The sequence below is a fragment of the Urocitellus parryii genome, chromosome 14 (genome assembly GCF_045843805.1).
Source record: "Urocitellus parryii isolate mUroPar1 chromosome 14, mUroPar1.hap1, whole genome shotgun sequence".
In the NCBI taxonomy this organism is placed as follows: domain Eukaryota; kingdom Metazoa; phylum Chordata; class Mammalia; order Rodentia; family Sciuridae; genus Urocitellus; species Urocitellus parryii.
This window is the reverse complement of record NC_135544.1, coordinates 28,152,538-28,176,471: the sequence shown is the minus strand read 5'-3', so window position 1 is coordinate 28,176,471 and position 23,934 is coordinate 28,152,538. Positions and strand designations below refer to the sequence as shown.

Genomic DNA, 23,934 nt, shown 5'->3' with positions numbered 1-23,934 from the left:
TAGCATTTGTAGGTAATGGATAGAGTTATAGAATATAATGCTACGTGAAGTTAGCCTATCCCCAAAAAACAAACGCCGGATGTTTTCTCTGATTCATAATGTGGTTGGGGGGGTAGGCATGGGAAGATTAGATAAACTCTAGGTAGGGCAAAGGGGAGGGAGGGGAAGGGAGAACGTATAGGGGTAGGAAAGATGGAATGAGATGGACATCATTACCCTAAGTACATTTATGAAGACACTTATGGTGTGACTCTAATTTGTGTACAACCAGAGATATGAAAAATTGTGCTCTATATGTGTAATATGAATTGTAATGCATTCTGCTGTCATATATAACAAATTTAATAAAAGAATAAATAAAGGGAGTTCTTAAAGATTCAAACATGGAAATGCAGAAAGAAATGAAGAGTAATGAAAAGGTCAACACATGGAACAAGTTACAAAAGAGTATTTGCTATATGATTTTATTTATATGAAGGTCAAACTTTGGTGTTCTAAAAATCAATATATGGTATTAGGAGCTGGCATAGCAGAAAACTTTAGAGACTAGGGTATGTTAGTAAATGACAGAGGGCTGGAGTAGGCTTAGAAAGCTAGCCATATCTCATTTCTTCACCCATGGATGATCACAGGTCACCTATTTCTTCACTGATTGTGAATCAACTCATTGTGTTGTGTGTACACTGGTGGTGTGGATACCTTTCAGTATGTGTTTTATCCTTTAATAAAACATGTTAAAAATTGAATTGACCTGAAGAGTATCTCAATTCTGAAAGTAAAGTCAAAAGGATGAATTGAGTATTGAACCAGTGATCATATTTTTTTTTCCTGTTCCTAATAAAAGAAGTCATTTGAGAGACATTTAAGTGTTTGCTACCATAGTATTTTTCTCTAAACAATATGCTAAGGTTTCTGTCACCTGAGACCATCCTTTAGATTAAAGAATAGTTGAGAACAAAGTATGAATATCTGACATAAATAAGATTAGCAGAAAATTATGAGTACTTGTTAGCGTGAATTAGTCTGTTAGAGTAGCTGGCAGATTAAGCGCTAATCAGAGAAACTGGGGTCAAGGACAAATGTATCCTTGAGGAGGAATGAAAGGTTTGCAGAATGAAGTTATCATCTTAGAAGGATGGTGCTTGGGAACTTTGGAAACTCAGATGCAGCAACTGGAACCCTAGATGCAAGAAAGGGTAGGCCAAGCAGCACTGCAGGAAATGGCACCAATGGTAATATGCAGGTGCCTATGTGTGACATTGGGACCATAGCCTAAGTGCTTTAATGAGCCAGCTATGTGCATACCAAATTATTTATTTATTATTTTTATTTATTTATTATTTTTAAATCTGTTCTTTTTAGTTATACACGACAGTAGAATGTATTTTGACATATCACACATATATGGAGTATAATTTTCCATTTTTGTGGTTGTACATGATGTGGAGTTACACTGGCCATGTATTCACATAAGAACATAGGAAAGTTTTGTCTGATTCATTCTACTGTTTTTCCTATACTTATGATGGGTAATGCATAAACACTTGGGCTTTTTGACTTGTGTCCTTTGTGAAAGGGGGTGGAATGGGAATTTGGCTTTGTGAGAAGTAGGTCTCAAACTTACAACAAATTTTTGCTCTTGGTGCTGAAATAGATAATATGCATACTATTTTGTTTTTGTTTTTTGGTTTTTTTTTTTTGGATACCAGGGATTGAACTCAGAGCCACTTGACCCCTGATCCATATCCTCAGCCCTATTTTGTATTTTATTTAGAGACAGGGTCTGAATTGCTTAGTGCCTCACTTTTGCAGAGGATGGCTTTAAATTTGCAATCTTCCTGCCTCAACTTCCCAAGCCGCTGAGACTATAGGCATGTGCCACTGCGCCCAGTCCATGTATACTTTTTAACCAAATGAATAATGAAAGAAATGAATGAATAGAGTAATTTTCATCCCTAATGAAACATTTTGTATTTTATATAGACTTAACGTCAGTTTTTACAGGATACTTATGATGGGGATGGTAGTTAGGTCTTAGACATTTATTCTTTGAATTACAGATATGTGATTATGCTGATAATTCATAAAACAAAATGTGCTATATCCCTTATTTCTAGAGAGAAGAAAACTTTTTTTTAAATTCTCCACCTACTTAGACAAAGTTCTCAGGTATTTGAAAAGCTAATGTTAATATCTGATTTTAGGTTTGATTATCAAACAATCAAATAGAGAGTTGATAATGTTTCTTCAAAATATGGAAGTCATTATGATAAAGCAACCACATATTACAGGTACTTAGTTCTAAAATTAATCACATGTAACATTCTAATCAGCTTTAAAAAGTTAATTTGTAAATATGGGCAAAAGTATTAAAAGACTATTTTGTTATGTCATCTTAACCTTTCTTTCTCAGTGGGTACTCAATAAATATTTATTGAGTGCTCCCCACGATGGCCCGAGACCTGAGAGCATAATCATGACATGTCATATACTTCTAGCAAATGGCTTATTGACTTGTTATGCCTCATTCTTTCTTCAATCTTCTTTTTTATGCTTAAATACAGATGTCACAGTGTAAAAAAAGAAAAGAACATTAGGCCACGGTGACATGATCATAAAGAGTAATCAGTTTTCTTGGGACTGAAATCAGAACTGTTCCAAGGACAATTTGACAAATGTTTGTGAATAAAGTAGTTAAGAAATCCAAAGCTCCATTCTGCTAATCTTGGAGTGTACACATATTGGGCAATTAAGAAACTTTATCTTAGTAGTGATGAGCAAACAGTTAGTGGGTCACATTAACCATTAAGCTTTATTCTATCCTGCCTACCAGGTGGCAAAAATATGGTAACTAGAATTGTTTTCATTCAATCAATCACCTTTTCAGTAGAGTGTGGCAACTCTCTCCTAAGTTCACTCTAAAAAACAGCAATTTAGTTAATCATGAGTCCAAAGTTCATAGAAGCCCTATTCTTAATTATGGATAGCTTTATTGATTATAGTTATCTTTCAAAAGCTTATAAATCTGTGAATAGTGACTAAATCTGTTTTCTAAGAAAATATGCGATTATGTGAGCTAAGTATAAACTGGTTGTCATTCTTTTCTCATGGCGTGAATTTCTATGTATAATTCCTATTATGAATTTATTATTAAAGGACAAAATGGTGTATGGAACAAATCTTGCTTTTATGTTTGTTTGATTTTTTTTAAAAAAGTTTGAGTATCTCTCTCTCTCCCCTCCTCCCCCCTCTTTGGTAACGTGGATTGAACTCAAGGGCACTCAACTACTTAGCTACATCCCCAGCCCTATTTTGTGTTTTTTTTTTTAGAGACAGGGTCTTCCTGAATTGCTTAGCACCTCACTTTTGTTGAGGCTGGCTTTGAACTCATGGTCCTCCTGCCTCAGCCTCCCTAGCCACTGGGATTACAGGTGTGTATCACCATGCTTGGCCAAAAGTTTGAATCTCTTTTCATTTCAATGTTGTTATTTTCATTCTTGTTCTGTATCTTGTATATTTTAGAACAATTTTTATATAACATGTATTTCTATTTCTTTACTCTGTAGTTAATTTTTTCCATGTTTAAATTTCTAGCTTGAATTCTTAAAAGAACATTTTTTTAATTCAAAATAATGAATGTGAAATGTAAGGACATGCTTAATTGGCCTCAGTCACATAGTTTAAATTATCCCATTTAAAACATATCTCTTCTGTGGGGTGTGGTGGTGTATGCCTGTAATGTCAGAGATTTGGGAGGCTAAGGCAGGAGGATTCTGAGTCCAATACCAGCTTCAGCAACTAAGTGAGGCTCTAAGCAACTTAGCAAGACCCTGTCTCAATAAACAAACAACAAACAAACAAAAAACAAATAAATAAATTTTAAAAAGGTCTGAGGATGTGGCTTAGTGGTTAAGTGCCCCTAGCTTCAATCCCTGGTGCAAAAACCAAACAAATAAAATCAAAAACAAACAAACAAAAAACCCAAAACATATCTCTTCCAAATTTCAGATTAGAACTATACTCTTTTATTTTTATTATAAAAACCTCTTGAGGACACTAGACATCTATCTGCTCTTTCAGAACCATTTCCAACCATGGCCACCTTTGTGGAGCTCAGCACCAAAGCCAAGAGGCCCATTTTGGGTCTGGGCACCTGGAAGTCTCCCCTAGGCAAAGGCGAAGAAGTTGTGAAGGTGGCCTTTGGTGCAGGATAGCACCACATAGACGGTGCCTACTCCGATCAGAATGAGAGTGAGGTAGGAGAAGATCTCCAGGAGAAGACGGTGAAGCGGGAGGACCTTTTTATTGTGAGCAAGTTGTAGTGCATCTTCTTTGAGAGAAATCTTGTGAAGGAAGCCTGTTGGAAGACCCTCAAGGATCTGAAACTAAACTATCTGGATGTCTATCTTATTTATTGGCCCCAGGGATTTCGGTCTAGGAAGGACTTTTTTCCACAAAGATGGTAAAACCAACAACCTCATTGGTAACATAACAGTCTTGGATGCCTGGGAGGTCATGAAGGAGCTGGAGGATGAGGAGTCAGTGGAAGCACCTGGTGTCTCCAGCTTCAACCACTTCCAAATGAAAAGGATCTTGAAGAAGCCCAGACTCAAATGGAAACCAGTGACTAAATAGGTGGAGTTTCACCCATACCTCACCCAGGAGAAAATGACTCAGTACTGCCACCCCAAGGGAATCACTGTCATAGCCTACAGCCCCTTGGGCTCTCCAGGTAGACCTTGGGCCAAACCAGAAGACCCTTTCACTACCGGAGGACCCCAAGATTAAGGAGATTGCTGCAAAACACACACACAAAAATCCTCTGCTCGGGTTTTGATCTGGTTCCAGATTCCGAGAAATGAGGTGATGATCCCCAGGTCTGTGACTTCAGAACACATTGTCGAGAACTTTCAGGTCTTTGACTTCAAATGGAGCGATAAGGAGTTGGCAACCATACTCAGCTTCAGCAAAAACTGGAGGGCCTGTTTTCTGGCTGACCAGGCCCATTTGGCAGAATACCCCTTCAATGCTGAGTACTGAAGCTGAATCTCCTGATGAAACACCTGGTGGATTCTTTCTCTTCACTGAAGTGGAACTCCCTCTCCCTGAGGCCTATTTTAGCCAAGTTTATATGAAGTCATACTGTGCCTGACCTTGTCAGAATCTAGGCAAGGTTTAAAAAAAATTTTTTTTATTGGTACATTATAATTGTACATAATGGGATTCATTATGCCCTAATTGTACATGCATGCAACATTAGTTGCTCAGTCTCCTTCCCAGAACCTTCCTTTCCTTCCCCTCCTCCCTCTCCCTAAGGCAAGGTTTTATTTAGATCCATATATTGACCCAGGAGAAGTCTTATCACAGGCAAGTGTATGACTCAGATGAGCAAGTGACTGTTTTTTCCACCTATTTGTCTGAACAAATGTTTGTTAAACAACAGGATCTCTGCTAACATTGAGGATGTAAAAATAAAAAAAATTAAAAATAATAAAAAGCTACTTATTAAACCATAACTTAAGCAGTTCATCGTGTAATCTACTACATATAAAATATATAAAATATAATTTTAAGGAAAATACCAACTAATGTCTAGTATACAGTGTACATTCATATACGACATAATGCCTAATGTACGCTTTTTTCCTGAGTCATTTATTCTTACTTAATTTGTTCTTTTTTCAGTATGCAACACCTACCATTGGCTTTGCGTCCATATTCCAGTTCAAAGATGTTCTGCCTCACTTTTTCTGGACAATACAGACTTACTGGGAAATGCTGGGGAATATGTTTGAGCATGTAGGGGGACAAAGGAACTTCCTTCTGGGATTAAGAGATTTTTAAACAGGTTCCACTCAGTCCTTCTTATGGTAGTTACACCTTTATTGTCTAGTCCCAAAGTGCCTCGTCCTGTCAATTCTGAAGATTCTAGAGAGTAAATGGGGTTGGTTTTCAGTTTTCTCATTGCTACATTAGGTTTGCACTTTCTCAGGTTTTCTAAGCCAATGATAATTCATTCACTCTCTAGTTTCCAAATATTTAAGTTTCCCAGGACAAAATATTTAAAAATGACCTTTGCATAAAAATGCATTTTGGCTCTCTGCTTCCTTGGGTGAAGTTCTGAGCTGCTTTCCTCAGCCATTCCTTTCTGCCATGATGTTCTTTTTTACCTCTGACCCACAGCAATGGAGCTGGCTGTTTGTGGACTGAGACCTCTGAAACCACACACTCCAAGATAAACTTTTACTCCTTTAAAAATGTATTTTGGATACATTCATATTTTTATCTCAATTGTTTCTTATTTTTAAAATAGTTCTGTAAATAAATATTTGGGCATAGGAGTTGCATGTCCAATGCTTACAGGGGCCAGGCAGGTATTCTGGCTCTTCCCAGTGAGTCAGATCTCTGGACTAATCAGAGTCAGAAGTAATTAGTTAATAAGTTTGGGAGAATCCCATAGCAATAAAACTGGTGTCCTATTTGGGACACCCCAGGAGGAGAATACTTGCTCTAGGTCAACAGGTAGCTGCAGTAGGGTAGAGAAGCCGGTGTGCTGAGGTGGGGAGAGAGGGCCTGAGAGAATTCCCATCTCTCCACCCTGCTGCTTCCTCATGGTTTGAACTTTGAGGAGACAGTTTCAGAAATTCCCATGTGTCCCTGATGAGGAACATGGAAAGAAGGTGACAGATACAAGTCAAGGGCATTGCCACGAGGGCCACGAGGCTGAGAGACAACGTAACTCCAAGCAGAGCCTACATAGCAGACTGCCTGGGCCAGGGGCCAGATGGAGTTCATGTTTGACATGCAAAGGATGCTTGACTCCTTGGGAGGCTGAGCTAAGAGTTCTGGAGGTGGTGGTGGAGATGGGGTTATTGCTTGGCCCCATGTTGAGAAGTAGACCCCAAGTAAAACCATGGATTTCAGCAATGGATATAAGTGGGACACAGGAGATTAGTTGTCTCTGCCTTCCTTAAGATGTCTCCTAAATTGTCTCCTCCTAGAGATGCTATCTTAGGAAGGAGGAGGAGGCAGTGGTAAATCACTGAGTACAGAGAAACAGCCTTGATGGACTTTGAAAATTCCATTTGCCTGAGTGTTTATCTGGAAGGGACATTTCAATTGAAAGAGACTGTATCAAAGCCAAGTAAACTTAATCAGAATTAAACTTTAACTAGAAAATTTAAATGCTCCTCCCATCAGCAGAAAAGTTGGGCTCTTAAGAAAGAGTGAGTTCTATAAACCAACAAATATTAAAATATTTGGGTGTTATTGTACATGTCAAGATATGATTGGGCCCTTTCATTGAAATATAGATTTTAACTAAATTCATTGAGTGCCACATGATTAGGTATTTTAAAAACATTTTACATATTTATTATGTTTGTTGCATTCAGTGATATAGATGTTTGAATATGAAACTAGAGAAATCATGGGAATCTGGCCATGCATGCTAATAATTAAAACAGATACAGACAGCTGCAGATTATGTTAGAATACAAGACTATTGTTTGGTATTTACCACAATTTCCAAAATCAACTTGTCTAGGAAAGACAACTCGACTCCCCCAAATATATCGATGTTTATGCTTTGAATGATCATGTTATAAATGCAAATTCTGAAGCACGACATACAAAAAAATTATTGCTCTAAATGTTATTATTGCCATCACCCAAAGATAAAAAGAGTTGCAAAACATAGCTAAACGTATGTTTTTGTCATAGAGCAGGCATCTGTCTTCCCTTTTTTTCCCCCCTCCAATAAACATCTAAAAGCTTTGGCTTTAGGTTCGGAGTTGACAGTTGCCATGGTCCTGCCCAAAGCCATTCCTGTTCTTGCATGTGAATGATGTGCGTGGGTGCGTGCATGCGAGCCTGCTCCGGCTGCAGGGGACTTAAGCTTTGGGATACAGAGTAACCATGTCGTATCCCTCCGGGGGCCTCGTGCGGGCTCTTGCGTGAGTTTCACAGTAGAGCTCTCCCTCCACGAAGAAGTAGCCCTTCTGTTTGAGGTTGAGGTTACAGTCTGCACACACGAAGCACTCAGGATGCCGGTACTTATCCCGTGCCTTCACAACCGCACCACTGTTGGGAGGAACAAGCTCAAGTGAAAAACAGAGTATGTGACACAAAGGGAGAGAACACAACACAGAAGGCAGGTGTTATCTGCTTCACATTCTGGAAATCACAGTTGTCTCCAGTTGTGGATCTGCCCAGGGCGGTGACAGTTATGTGACAGGAAGGTGGGAGACAACCAGACTAAATCATCCCGTGCTTCTCTCTGGGGTTGATGTACGAATATTTTTCATATCATCAAACAAGTAGTTTGCAGACAAAAAACCAACCAACCCAACAACCCATAGGATCCTATACCGAGTTCTTTCCTCTTTGAAAAGAGACCTGATATAGATAAGACAAACTGCAAAGATTCTCAGGGAGTGGGTGGATTTGCCTTTACTGTGGTGGAAACAGTTTACTCCAACCTAGTGCAATAATTGCTTTTGGTGACATCATGACTTTTTTTTTTTTTTTCTTTAAGGTTCTCTCTGCTCCCAAGCGTCCTGCTCTACTCTTTCCTGTTTCACACTCCTCCCCTGGTTCCAACCAGGCTCATTCCCCACTGCCCTCTTGGGTGCCTGAGCTTATGATAGGGGAACAGCAAAAAGAGGCGAGAGAAGTGGCTACATGAGACACATGTAGCACAGAGATTCTAATAATCTGGTTCACTTGAAAATGCCAGTTAGCAAGCCAGGCTATTTAAACATGAAGTCTGTTGAAATGGAGCCTGACTATTTAGAAAAATCATATGTTAACATTTGTGTAACTTAAGCAAATGGGTAAAGATAATGTGTTTTAATTAACAACCTGATGATCCCTATATTTGTTTCTCTCTGTTTACACAGAAGAGGAAGTATTAAAAGGTTATATATTAAAGAAGGGAGGGCTTTTAAGTTGCCATTCTTGGAAATTGTATTTAAAAACACATTTGGGCATTTTTTTTCCACAAGAGTTATTTCTGAAAGTAAAATTGCTATTGCTGATTCACATTGTATGCCAGTTTTGGGGGTATAGCTAAGGAATGCTGGTCAAAATGTGCTAAAGTTTGTGGGCATTATATTTCAAGTTGATGGGTAGAGATTTAAGTTATTTCATAGTTGCCTCTTCTACATAAAGTCTTAAAGTAGAAGAAATGGAAAACGGCCACCAAGATTTATAATGAAATTTTGGGTTAAAAATGAGACGTACACAATGCCACTCCCACATTTGTCACAGAGTGGCATCTTCTGAGCACTGCCAGCACCACCATGGACTTTGGTAACAGGAGCTCTCACACTTCGGGTTCCAGCAGGACGGTCATCTGAAAAACAAAGTGTTTCCATTTATGGCAAGGAACAGCTGGCTCCAGTTTGCCCTTTGCTTCTATTTTAAAGTGTGCACTTTAACCCAAGGAATTCTTAAGTTCTATCTGTGCTACCATTTCCAAAGAGCAGGACCAGTTGACAAAGAAGAGACTTGGTTCTGAAATAGGAACTTTCAAAAAAGAGAACCAGTTAAATTTTTTTGTTGGTTTGTTTTGTTTTATTTTTGTTTTTGGAGGGAGCTCTTACAAAATGCTCAAATGAGCAGAGGGCAGCTTTCATTTATTTATTTATTTTTATTGTGGAACACATACATAACATGAACTTTAGCATTTTAACCACTGTTAAGTGTGCCATTCAGTGGCACTAAGTATATTCACAGTGTTGTGCAACCATCCTAAATATCCATTTCTAAAACTTTTTTTTAATCATCTACTCTGTATTCATTAAACAATAACTCTCCATTCCTTGTCCCTGGTAGCCTCTATTCTACCTTATGTCACTATGAATTTGTCTATTCTGGCTGTCTCGTATGAGTAGAATCATACAATATTTATCCTTTCATGTCTGGTTTCTTTCACTTAGCATAATGTTTTAAAGGTTCTTCCATGTTCCAGCATGTATCAGAATTTCATTTCTTTTTAAAGCTGAATAATGTATTATGTATATGCCACATTTTGTTTATCCAAGTATCAGGCTCTTGCAAATAATGTGAACACTGGTGTGCATGTATCTGCTTGAGTTTCTTCATTGGTTAATTCCATGTTTTTTCTTTTCCTTCCTCCCTCCCTCCCTCCTTCCTTCCTTCCTTCCTTCCTTCCTTCCTTCCTTCCTTCCTTCCTTCCTTCCTCTCTCCTCCTCCTCCCTCTCTTTCTCTTTCTCTCCCTCTCCCTCCCTCCCTTTCTCTTTCTCTCTCTTTCTTTCTTTCATACCAGGGATTAAACCCAGGGAACTTAACCATGGAGCCACATCCCCAGCCCTTTTTTATTTTTTATTTTGAGATAGGGTCTCACTGAATCCCTTAGGTCCTTACTAAGTTGCTGAGGCTGGCTTTGAACTTGGGATCATCCTGCCTCAGTCCAAGTCACTGGGATTACAGGCATGCACGACTGTTAATTCTACATTTAAGGTTTTGAAGAGCTACCATTCTGTTTTCCACAGTGGCTGCACCATTTTACATTTGTCTCTACAATGCACAAGTACAAAGGCTCTCATAATCTCCTTATCCTTGCCAATTTGTGTGTGTGTGTGTGTGTGTGTGTGTGCACATGCGAGCGCATTGGGTATCAAACCTAGGCCCAGGGGCATTTAACTACTCAGCCATATCCCCAGGCATTTTTATTTTGAGACAGGATCTCTCTAAATTGCTGAAGCTGACCTCAAACTTAAAATCCTCCTACCTTAGCTTCCTAAACTGCTGAGATTACAGGTATGTGCCAACTTCTTTACTAACCCTTGTTTCCTTTTTTTTTTTTTTTTTTGTGGTACTGGGGATTGAACCCAGGGCCTTGTGCATGTGAGACAAGTACTTTACCAACTGAGCTTTATCCCCAGCCCTCCATTTAATTAATTAATTAATTTAACAGTAACCATCTTAATAGGACTCTTGCATTTTTGTGTAACTTTTTAAAGGATAAGCATATATCTTTGGGGGTGGAAAAGCATGAGTAAGACTGGAAGATCAGTAGGCAGCAGCAATGGGCTAAAGGCCCAGCCCTGATATTTACTGGCAGTGTCACCTTGCATAAGCCTGCATTCCTTATGTCTCAGCTTCTTATTGATTAAATAGGGCAAATAATAGCTCCTACCTCCATAAGTTATAGCGAAGATCACATGATAATGTGTGTAAAGTACACTGCACAGAATTCAGAACATTTTAAAGGTTCATTACAATGTTTTATTTATTTATTTTTTTATTTTGATGTTGATGATGCCCTAAATTTGGGAGACTGAGGAATTTTAAGATGTCTACTTAAAAGGATTTTATGATTCATGATCTGGGTTGCCCATGTCTACTATGGATAGAATTTGTCTTTGGTGACTTTATATGACTGGTTTCATTTTGTGGCTACTTGGATATGTCCTGGAGACTCTTTTCCTAAACAAGGGACCACCCAAATCCTTCTGAGCAATGATTCATTTGATTACTGACTAAAACCACCTTTTAGGCCTGGCGAGGTGGCACCTGCCTGCAATCCCAGCATCTTGGGAGGCTGAGGCAGGAGGATTGAGAGTTCAAAGCCAATCTCAGCAAAAGTGAGGTGCTAAGCAACTCAGTGAGACCCTGTCTCTAAAAAAAATACAAAATAGGGCTGGAGATGTGGCTCAGTGGTCGAGTGCCCCTGAGTTCAATCCCTGGTACCAACAACAACAACAAAACCCGCAAACATCTTTTAGACTTGTATCCAGTTATGTTTGCTGTACTCTTCCTGCCCCACCCTTCCAATGGCCTCTATCAATAATGTTTTAGCAGATATTAGTGACTGCTCACCATCATTCACTAATTCCTGGAGCACCTTGAAGGAGCCCGACTGTCGAGGCTGTGTAGGTTCCTCCCGATTGTCATGGAGCATCCGGTACACATCTGATTGGGGGGGTACCGAGGCTGTGGGTTCACTGAAACACAAGTATGGCTGGTGAAGCATCATCAGGAGCAGCAACAGACTTCAATATGCAGTCATCACTATGTGTACAACAACTACTGAACCAAGATTGACTTTCAAGTGAATATTCTAATTAAAAATATAATGTAAATACATTAAAAATGTTGTCTTAAAAACGTCATTGAGCAACAGACCTGGGAATCACATCAGTACTTCCCCATTTGGCAAAACACTTTGGAGGGAAACCAAAAGGTGATTGTTAGGAAATGATATTTTAAGAAACAAGACTTGTGTCTGATAGATATATACAAGTATAGAAGTGAATAAAATTATTTTATTTTCAGAAAAAAGACAACATACACATGATAGTGCAGGAGTGAACCCAGTTTGATTATTCTCAGTCATAAAATTTGTAATGACGCTCAGATTCACTTTTATATTTAACTAAGGGTAAATTGCTTAATTTTGTTTTTAAGGTTAATTTGTTCTGTTAACTTGTGGAAATGACAAAAGTGTCATTTAACTTGTAAGTCAATGAAATTCAATTTGTCATTGTTTAAAACACATAATGCATAAATCTTCATCTATACATCTATTAAATTGATTATCCTACCTTTTAAAAATAGCCACATTAAAATTCATTCAGAATTATAGCAGCTTTATTTTAATTTGTTTTCTACAAATATATATATATAAAATGAACAATTAAAAATACCACCATACTACTATTTATCAGGTGCTAAAAACTTTATCTCTTTATGTCATTTAACTGCATTATCTAGAAAAGATAGTTATATACACATATTTTAGTTGTCTATATTATATTTTAAAATAATCATACATATTACTTTTTTGCAAAATGACTGAGATATATTATTAACTCAATGAATTTATCATGAAATATCTTTAAGATATTGTTACATAGCATTCTTAAGCATCACAATGATTTATAAAAAGTTATTCTACAATATTGAAGGATGTAATAAGATTTTATCCCATAATAAATTATTTTAATTTAAAAAGTGTGATGGCAAAAATACTTGAAACGTATTTATAATATATAAGAAAAAAAGTCAAAGTAAAGCTCAATGGGAAAATTAAATATTTACTTTCATAACCTGAGGTATTCACTTATAAAACTCTATGTGAGTCAAATATTTTAAATGAAAAATAGTTACCTCTTCACACACTGCCATTAAAAGAGGTATCATCTCATGAAAGTTCTATGACCCTCCCTCCCCTTCCTAATTTTTGACCCCTCAAAAGACAGACATAGTGTAAATTATAAATCAGTTTGAGAATTACTAAATCAGACATTTGTGAAGAACATTAGAGCTTTCAAAAGACATATACATTTGGTTCTTAAACGATTTCATTTTATTGCTGTCACATTATTGCCTTAGATAATTCCTCCAATCTTCTTGACCACCAGGACGAGATATTTGCAATAAATCCTCAGTATTTTTTCTTTAAAGCTTTCCACATAGTTTTCTTTCCATTAAGATACTATTAAAAGATACGACTAAAGTTGACATTGCCCGTGTGTTTAATTAATATGCTCATGGTTCAAAAAGACTGGCATTACCTCATGGAGGGTGTTTCCCCTAGAGCTGTTGAAACCTGACCCTGAAGTGTTTCCATAATATTGTCATCTGAGTACAACTGCATAGGTGTATTAAACTGAGCATGTACAATCTTCACCCCAGGAAGTTCCATTTCCAAAGGAATGTTAGGGGCCATCTTAGCAGCAACTTTCAAGTCACCTGGGCAAATGGTACTAAGAGTACTGACAGAAGACGGGGTGCTACGTCCACTGCCACCGTCAATACCGGAGGGAGTGCTGCATCCACTGTGTTAAGGACCACGCAACACAGAGACAACACAAGGCACCAGACATAGAGAACAGGACAGATAGGTTGTGAGGAACGGAAGGCAAAAAGTGAGAGGTGAATTACATCCAACTAAAACGCTAGCTAGAATTTGTTTTAAAAAAGGACGATTCATGATTGGAAAAGTTTAATGAAATTCAAAGACGCAGGTGATACTGCATTTGTTGGCTCTATTCTTCCAGGCAATCTGTGAGTTAAGCTATGTGCAGAAAGAGTTGTATATAAAGATAGAATAGATGCAGCTCTCCTCCCTTAAAAAAAAATAAGCCAAATAACTTTACACCTCACAACATTATAGACTAGACATTGGCTAGACATTGTTTGGCATTTCTGAAGTACACTAATTAAAATTAAAACATTAATGAATGATCCTCCACATATGGTAGCTGAATATGTAGCAGGAAGATCCAAAGATGTAGAATAAATATTCAAAATAAGAAATATCTTCCAGTAATACAGAGGCGCTTCAGTTCAATAGTAATTGGCACCTTGTAGGTTATAAGATAAAGTTGTGTTAAAAATATTTTGTAAATATTTTATTACTCTTTTGATATTTTCTGTTTTATTCCTTTATTTTAAAACACTGTCCCATAGCTTAATACAGGATCTAGAAATAGCCAATAAATGCTTTTCACCTTGCCATTAATTATTAGAGGACAAATAAGGTAGTCACAAATTATTTAGGTGCTCCCCTTAGACTAAGATCTATTTCTACGATACACAGCTATTTCATGTAAAATTTTGGAAGCACGATTATATTTCCAGGCATATTTCCTCATTAACTTTTGAGGACAAGTTATAGGGGCTTATTACTAATATATCAGAAAGGCCAGTCATGCAAATTTAAGAACTAGGGATATTTCATATTCCTTACGAAACTGAATAGGAGGTTGGTCACAACATTTTTCTACATGCAATTTTAAGTGCAGCATTAGATGCATTTTAGGAGAAAATAAAATATATTAAGAGATTTAGAAAAGCCCAATCATTTAAGATAAAGCAAAAAAGAAATGTTAGTATTCATGTAAACTTCTCTCATGCCTGTCAGTTAGTGTAGCTATAAACTTAAGATGGATAATGGATTTATATGATTCATTTACTGCAAATTCAATATTCTCTCAGGTTTCAAGTATAATCCCATTTCTGAATATACTCTCTAGGGCTTCAATCTCATGTAGATAGCAAAACCCAGAAAGATACTGGATAGTGATTTTGTTGCAGCCTGATTAGTCTTAACAACTTATATCACCAAATGGATTAAATTTCTTTTCAGATTGTGTTATCCAATTTTAATTGAACTACATAGCCCAAACCAGGCAGGTAAATGGGACTTTCTCTTTCAGTTTCTGGCTGTTGAGAACCTGTTTAAAACTCAATTTGCACCTTGGTGAGATCATGTCCAGTGGCATTGTTCACCCATTTTGTAGGCTCAACACTACCCTAGATCCTAAAATTAACTTCAGCTGGTAAAAGAAGAGAAGTAAAATTTCAGTTGTAGTGTAGTTTAGTTAGGATTACATTGATTTGACCTAAGCTTATGAAATGGTACTTTAGGATTTAAAATACTGAGTGAAATCTTGAGAGATTTTGGGTTCAAAATACTGAAGGTGTTCAGCAAGCATTTAGAACTATTCTGGCCTGGCTATAAGTCAGACATTGTGCTGGATACTGGATAAAATATTATCAAATGGAAATTAAAGATATGCCTTACTTTGTAATTAGCACTCTTTTATTTATTGGGGTTTTGAGATATTGGCATGGTTGTTTATATAATTTTAGTTAAGCAAGGATTGTGTCTTCTATTTCCTATTTCTTTTATCATTCTATTAGTGGTTCATGTCTATTAAAGGGATGGAAAAAAAAGACCCTAAGCCAACCAAAATAACCTTTGTAAATTTTTGGGACAATTTTTAAAGATCTCCTAAAATGATGCTTAAAATAAAATAGTTTTCATGGACTTCAGTCACTGTGGCTATTATCATGGTCATCATGACCTTGCTAAAGGAGTAGGTTTGTATCAGTGAGTTTTCCTGAGGAGGAAAAACCACCTTCAAGGTTGATGACACATTTAATAGCTTCACACTCAGGTCATTGTGACAGAGCGTGAATTTCTCTGGGGTGTGTACAGACTTTTGGGGGCATGCTTCTGGATGCAATTTGTCCAAAAACCACTTGCAGGGATTGTATTTTAACATTTGGATCTATAAAATACATTGCATATATTTTTAGTTACACTTTTGGCTTTAAATTTTACATATTTGCACATAAAACACGGGTGTTTTAAAATACTTCAATTATGATGGAATAATTAAAAGAATCAGAGCTATTACAAATTTAGCATGTCCAATTTACTTCAGATTAAATAAATTTTTCATTAATAGTGCAGTAATGGCTTGGTTTGTAGCCTCCTAAAATTTCCTAAAGATTCTTCTTTCAAAGGAAGCAGCAAGTTCAGAAGCTAGAGAAAATAGTGATATGGCACAAGAAGAAAAGAAAGATGAGGAGGCCTCTTATTTTTTTGGAGAGGGGTTACTGAGGATTGAACACAGGGGCCCTTAACCACTGAGCCACATCCCCAGCCCTATTTTGTATTTATTTAGAGACAGGGTCTCACTGAATTGCTTAGTGCCTCACTTTTGCTGAGGCTGGCTTTGAATTCACCATCCTCCTGCCTCAGCCTCCAGAGCTGCTGGGATTACAGGCATGCCGGATTGAGGAGGCATTTTTATAATTTGTTCACTGGCATCTATTTTTAAGCAAATCCTTATTCCTGTACCTCTTCTCCCATCTTCTAAATTTAGCTATATTAAAGGAAACCTTCGAGTGATAAATTCACACTGGCTTGTCCTTATTACCATGTGGTGAAACAGGGCATTATTAGTTCTTTCCCCTTAGATTGAAATTCAATTTCCAGAGAAGGTATTTGAAAAGGATCATCTAGAGATGATAGCTTTTTCTGATTGTTTGGATAAGAATTTCGACCTGGCTTATTATTGTTCTAATTTGTACAGTGCTCTCCATGAGGGTATCTAATGCATCTCCCTCCCTCTCAACTTTTACTCTATACTTTTTTTCATGCAAGTGGAAAAGTTCCTTGTCAGAGGGCTTCTCTTCCTTTGCAAGGATGAGAAGATTCTTTGTGAGGATCCATAAGAATGCCAGTTTATCTTTATGGAAGGGCTAGGCTTAGTGGGATTTGAAGGTGGAGTGAGAAGCAGATACTCAGGTGGGATGACCAGCACCTGTCAAGCCTGTGGAGGGGACCTCAGCTTTCCCTGTGTTCCCTGTCGGCTTCCTTACTCCTGACCCAGGGCACGATTCCATTTTTGTCCCTGCTGGCTGGGCTTTCCTGACCTGGGATAGACTATGTCTGAGTGACTCAAAGGTCACCGTGTCCTGGATGGGATCCCCAGAGCAGCAGGGGACTAGTTATAAATACACATGGGGATCGCATGAAATTTCACAGCTCTATAATCTTGTCAATATTTACTCACAGAAATGGAGGTTATTTGGCCTCTGTTCTCTGCTAAGTGAGTTCGTTTCTTTTTGCTTTTGAAATGAGCTATGTGATGAGAAGAGCCACTGCAAACATCTTACAAGTTACTTCCTTGGTCATTAGTAAGAATGAATTAAAGGAGCATGCAGTTCAAACTTCACAATCTCAGAATTTATGACCTGCTTCGGCCTGGGATTATGAAAGGTTTGGGCCGAATATTGTGCTTGTGTTCAAAGTAGTTCACATCCTGTAAAAACAAAGGGTTACAAAAATCCCTCAGTGGAAGATGACTTTTTAAAAATAAAAGCAATTGAACAACAACTGTACAGACAGGATTATTCACTACCAAATATTGACATGACTAAGAAGGGTGGTGATATAGCCAGACGATTTCTTCTTTTAACCATCTATTCACTAAATGTTCAGATCTGGCTGGGTGCCAGAACAATTAGAACCAGGTTCTAGATGCTTGTCTTTAAAATAAAAATCCGAGAGTGCCTTCAGGAAAGTAAAAGAAAAACAGCAAGAGCTGGACTTTTGAAAAGAAAAGAAACCATATTATCAAGGTCAAGAACATTGTGGCCAGAACTGAGAGACCAATACTTACCGTTGAGGTGAACTAGGAATGAGACCCCGCAGCTGTCCATGAAGCGCATCTTGGATATTGCTAGTTGAATAGAGCCCAATTGGTGAGTTATAGGAAGCGCTCACTACCTGTCTTTTGTCATCAATGTTTGCTGCTGCAACAAAAGGCTGGGCCCTTCTGTTGTGTGCGGTACCAATGGGTTTGAATTCCTGTACAATGGCAGACAAAATACACAAGGCCACAGAGTGCACAACAAGCCGTTAGTAAGCAAAACTAACAGCATCCCTATTGTTAAGAAAGGCATCCTTACCTGCCATGAGATTGACAGAAAGGTTAAAGGAGGAGTTAGGGGTGCATCTTTCTGTCATTTTCCCTGAAATTTGCTTGTGCTATATTCACCTACCAAATGTTACCCTGCAAAGGAATTGACCTTGTTTAAAATATCACGAGATAATTTAAATATTGTATCTCTTGTCTGCTCCCTACTGACTTCATCTATGCTTTTAAGAAATTGTAATGACTCATTTGAATATTGAAAATTTGTGTCAGAAATGAGAATTTTGGCTCTGAAAAAATTATTATGCTTAACATTTTCTCAAGAAGAACTTACATATGCTTTAATCTTCTGATAGTGTCTTGGGAAATCTTCCCCAATGTCTTAAGACATAGTCTATAGAATGATGATTTATGAGTAAATACACTGAATTGTTTTTAACTAATGTAGGTAAAAATGCTGTTTTTAAAAGGTATCTACAACCACAAAAAACTCTTAATTTGGATTACGCGATAATCTTGAATTTTGAAGAAATAATAATGATTAAAATAATTGTTTATGAAAGTAGGAACAACATTTATAGATTCCCCCCTTTTATTGTAGTGATTTCATGTTGTGTATTTAAAGAAGTCTTCCTATTTATTCTAGTTCTGGAAAGTCAGTAAATTAGAGATGAGCAGTGTATATGAGTCATAAAAAGAGTTTTACTTCTTTACTTAGGGAAAAGGACCACACATCAGAATCCTAAACTCTGAGTTTGAAGCACGCCTCAGAGATCTGAAATCCTGTATTAGAATTTGTTAATGTAGGAATAATGTTTTCTAGTTTTGAATGGTTGTATAATTTTGTAAAGCCAGTAAAAACCTTTTATTTTATCTTCTGAAATGGAAAAGAAGAGTTGAATTGAATGCAATTTAGCCAATTCTTCAATAATGACATTGAATTTACTGATAAATTTCATTTAAATTTCTCCTCCACAACAGTGGCTCACTGCAGAGGAGTTGGCCAAGGCAACATTATTGTTGCTGTTGTAGCAGAAGGACTGAAACAACCAAGTTAAACTTTAGAAATGTTCAAGCTTTGAATTGCAATGTGTGAAAATGTGTGTAGCTAAAAACTTACACAGTGGTACAATCTGATTGTTTTAGCTAAATTAATAATGAAGTCAGATTGGCTGTGTTTTATGATTAACCATTATTATGGCATGAAAATAGTGAACTGGAAATAATTGTAAGTAATGGTAATAGTCATGATCCAGGTCTTTGTAACTCTTTCTGATGTGAAAAAAGAGGAAAATTTAGTTTTGGTGAATTATAAATCTTACCTAATTTAGTTTTGGTGAATTATAAATCTTTTAGGCTAATTACAATGTAAATTAGGCAGGACTAAATGGCTCAAGCTTTGAAGAACTTAGTTTTTTTTTTTTTAAACAAAGCATGAGATGCCTTAATAATCTTGGTGAATAGAATTAAATTTATAAGTAATTAACATAATATAATGGCTTTAAGGGAAAAATCTTTGCCTTTAATTTTTCTTAGCCTTAAAATGAATAAACATGGATGGTAATTATACTGTAAATAATGTAATCTTCCTGAAATTATTTGCATCTTAATAATCTGTAGTCTTATCAATAGCAACATATAATACCTTTTCTTCACCATTTTCCATTTTGGTTATATACATTGCAAAGGTCACAAATGCAAGTTTTGTTAAAAAAATTACTCTACTTTCCATTCAGATCATAAGGGGAAATATTTCTAACACAGACTTCAAACACTTTTATTTAGGCTTTGCAAAGCATTAGTTTATTGGCTTTCAGAGTCATTCCCAAAAGCACAATGAAGTGTATATACCAAAGGTAAACAGAAATTTAGTATGGCACTAAAAGGAAACTTTCTATCCAAGTCTTACATCATTGTTGACCATCAAACAGAATCAAAAGACAAATCCAATTAGAAGTTTGCTGTCCCATTTTAATCCCTTTTTGCTTTTTTTGGAAAATAATGAGTAACAGACAATAGCTGTACAAAATTTATATAGCAGTTAATATAGTCCAGCTCTTGTGTTTATTCTATCCAGACAAAACAATCAAATAATTCTTATCTCCTAGGAATTCAAAAGTAATCATCCAAAATTAATTGACAATTAAAAAAACTCTTATTTTTAAACCATAGCATATTTTCAATTAGCGAAACGCTAGAGCCACCAGAGATAAGGCTAAGAAATGTGACAGAGCTTTGCTGACACTGGGAGACTGCAGCTCTTGATAAGGGTCTTGAAATGACCTTGAAATGACCTCAGCAATGTCAGCACTCAAGGGCAACTCACCTTCAGTTTCTATCTTGGAGAAATGACCCATCATTAAAGACTCAGGATATACTGACCTCCATCAGAGCAATACATTTCCCTATAATTTACAATTTGTTTTTCATTTAAAAATGGAGGGAGATGAGAGAAACAAACTATAGGAAGCTAGTGTATATTTGACCAAGCCACAATGAGGGAGGAAATAATTGCATTTCATCATATTTGAAATCTATGCCCAATTACCCCTTCCTCATGCTCACTCCTCAAATGAAAAATAAAGTCACCCTTATTTTCTCCAGTGACTTTTTCAAATGTTTCCTGTTCTCATTGCAGTTATCTAAACATTGTAGATTAAAGTGAACTTTATGAAGATATACAGTGACTGTGCATGTAATTTGCATCTTTTTAAAAATTCTAGGGGCTGGGGATGTGGCTCAAACAGTAGCGCGCTCGCCTGGCATGCGTGAGGCCCGGGTTCGATCCTCAGCACCACATTCAAACAAAGATGTTGTGTCCGCCAAAAACTAAAAAATAAATTAAAAAAAAAATAAAATAAAAAAAAAATAAAAAAAAATAAAAATTCTAATTTGTTATATATGACAGCAGAATTCATTACAATTCATACTACACATCCAGAGCCCAATTTTTCATATCTCTGGTTGCATACAAAGTGTAGCTACACCACTTGTGAATTCATACAGGTACTTAGGATAATGATGTCCATCTCATTCCACCTTCTTTTCTACATCCATGCCCCTCCATTTTCCTCCCACCTGTTTGCCCTATCTAGAGTTTGTCTAATCCTCCCATTCCCCCCACCGCTAACCCCATTATGAGTCAGCCTCCTCATATCAGATTCAACATTTGGCATTTGGTTTTTTGGGATTAGCTAACTTCAGTTAGCATTATATTCTCCAATTCCATCCATTTATGTGCAAATGTCATGATTTTATTCTCTTTTAATGATGAATAATATTCCTCTGTGTACATGCAAGTGCATCTTGATTATCAGATCTTCAATGGCATGGATAAAATCCTTTGTATAAAAATGGAGAGAGCTTTCTTCTCATTTAGAGAAGAACCATCTTTTTTTTTCCTGAAAAACATCTTTCTACTATGTTAAGCACATGATGTTTTTGAGTTGATCAACCAATATTAAAAAATAAGGGTAATGATTTATTTGAGAATGTCACCTTTGAAGGACTATTGACATACTCTTAGTCTACAGTAATGCTTTGTATAGAAAAACATGTATATCTGCTCCTAGACTGTTCAGGACCTTATGAAAAGAATTAATCCAATTCTTGGGATTTGATCTAAACAATTTCTAAGGTCCTTTATAAGGCTAAAATTCAAGTTTAAGTTTATGAAAACAAAATTTGATTATTTAGTGGTAGTATGGAAAATGAAAAAGGAAAGATTAAAAATTCTTATGTCAATTATTACTCTGTAAGAAAAAGTCTCCTAAGCCTAAACCTGTGTATAGAAAAGAACAACAGAAAAAAATATAAACATTTAATTATGTGTGACTGGGTTTGGATTGATATAATGTTTCTGCAAAGAATAGATATTACTTTTAAAATGAAAAAGAATATTTTATTGTAAAGCACAGGTCACAATACCTTTAATAAAAGTTTGACTTGGGTTGAGAAACAAGAGCTTGAATATTGTATCGTTAATTGGAATTTCACTGTCTATCTACAATGACATTTTAAAGCATGAAGAATTTTTTTTCTCAAACTGGCACACCTCTGTTGTCCAGAAGGCTGCTCTATTTGCAGAGTTCTCATTAAGATTTTAAAAAAGGATCTTTTTACATAGCTTCATATTATTTTAAAAAATAATCATAGCTTAGTGTTTCTCTGATCTCAATATGCAAGTTAAATTCACTGTTTGATCTTCATAACCACATTTTCCCCCCTAGTTTATGCCATAGGATTTTCAGATAGTAGGCGATACACTGAAATTTACCTATTTTGTGTAGAGAATGTTTGTCCTGAAGCACAAGTTACGTGAACTGGTCATATGGAAATCTGGCATTAGAGTCTCATGAGGAGTAGAAACCATTTGGTCCATTAGGAGTCCTGAAATTGCTCTTATCTCTGAGCCCTTCAAACACTGGCCTCATGGAGAGGATGCCAGTAAAAGTTAGTCATGACTCCAACTAATGGAATTTTTAAAGGCTCCATCGGACTGGCTGTTATAGCTCTTATCTTTACCTTTTCTTTTTTTAATCTCACTTCCTTTTTTCCAGTTGTCGTTTCATAAATGTTCAGATTTTCTAACTCCAAAATGGGCCACATGGGCTAATACACGACTGACTAGAGGACAGATTATTTAAAAATTAGTATTAAGCCATAAAATCTAATTCTTAGAATAATCATAGTCATAAATTAATGCTCACAGATTTGCAGAAGAGGTGCTTTCCAGAGCTATAACTCAGGAATTACCTTTAACCTTCAAATCTGGATAGCTACTAGTAAAGCACAGGCTCTGATGGTCTAAGTGCATTTTGTGCTTAATGGAATACTACTTGGTAAATTATCTTTGTGTCAGGGTGGGAGCGGTGACCGTGGGGATTTGGAACGAGGATCAAATCTGTCTAGCCAGTTCCATTCCTTACATCTCATATTGATGAAAAAGGGTTTTAAAAAATTAGAAGAAAATTTGACTGGAAAGATAATTTGCAAAATGGTGAAGTGCAGTTTTGGATGATGCTGTATATGGACAAAGGAATGAAGAATTCCATCTAATTTGTCCTGGAGATAGCAAGAAATTGGATTGGTCTTCTTTAAATAAAGCACCAAAGAGTCACTTTTTTTCTCTCGTGTTGCTTCTAAGTGAAGAATAGATGAAGGTGGGAAGAACAGGTGGGTTTGGGCAGTAATCCAAAGGGCTATATATAGGTGATAGCTTTGCTTGGAGAACTTTGTTTTTCTTCTTCCAATCTCTTTTTTCTACCTCTTTGACTTTTTCTCCCCCTGGAAGTGTTTCTACTCACCAACCTACTTATCCAGGGTAAATCACCATCAGCTTTCAGATCCTTTATCACTATATTTACAGGTTGAGCATCCCTAATCCAAAAATCTTGACTTGGAAATGCTCCAAATAGGTAACTTTTTGAGAAAGTGGAAAATTCCACAGCTGTCCTTATGAGATGGGTTGCCATCAAAACACAGGCACACTAAAAATGTTGCATAAAATGATCTTTAGGTTATGTGTATAAATGTATGTAAAACAAAAACGAATTTCATTTTTAGACTTGGGCCACAACCACAAAATATCTCATAATGTATAAGCAAATATTCCAAAATAAAAAAAATATTGAAATGTAAAATTCTTCTGGTCTCAAGGATTTCACATAAGGGTTATTCAACCTGTATTACCTATCTGGTCGGTTTTATCATTTGCTCACCTTCCCTG

At 36.6% G+C, this 23,934-nt stretch overlaps 1 protein-coding gene and 1 pseudogene across 2 annotated transcripts in view; one reads left to right on the top strand and one right to left on the bottom strand.

The window, feature by feature from the left end:
- The first annotated feature begins 4,050 nt into the window (after positions 1–4,050).
- On the top strand, positions 4,051–7,945 carry LOC113183199 (aldo-keto reductase family 1 member B10 pseudogene; annotated as a pseudogene).
- Pdlim3 (PDZ and LIM domain 3) overlaps positions 7,350–23,934 on the bottom strand; it is a 28,663-nt gene continuing 12,078 nt past the window's right edge. The window contains exons 4-8 of one of the 2 annotated variants that reach the window (XM_026389455.2): positions 17,524–17,591; positions 13,545–13,808; positions 11,848–11,972; positions 9,244–9,355; positions 7,350–8,082 (exon numbers count right to left, since the gene is read on the bottom strand). In XM_026389455.2, the coding sequence (XP_026245240.2) occupies positions 7,893–8,082; positions 9,244–9,355; positions 11,848–11,972; positions 13,545–13,808; positions 17,524–17,591 (759 nt within the window). In that variant the 3' untranslated portion in view covers positions 7,350–7,892. The remainder of the gene's footprint in view (positions 8,083–9,243; positions 9,356–11,847; positions 11,973–13,544; positions 13,809–17,523; positions 17,592–23,934) is intronic. The other variant, XM_026389456.2, reaches the window with a different exon arrangement.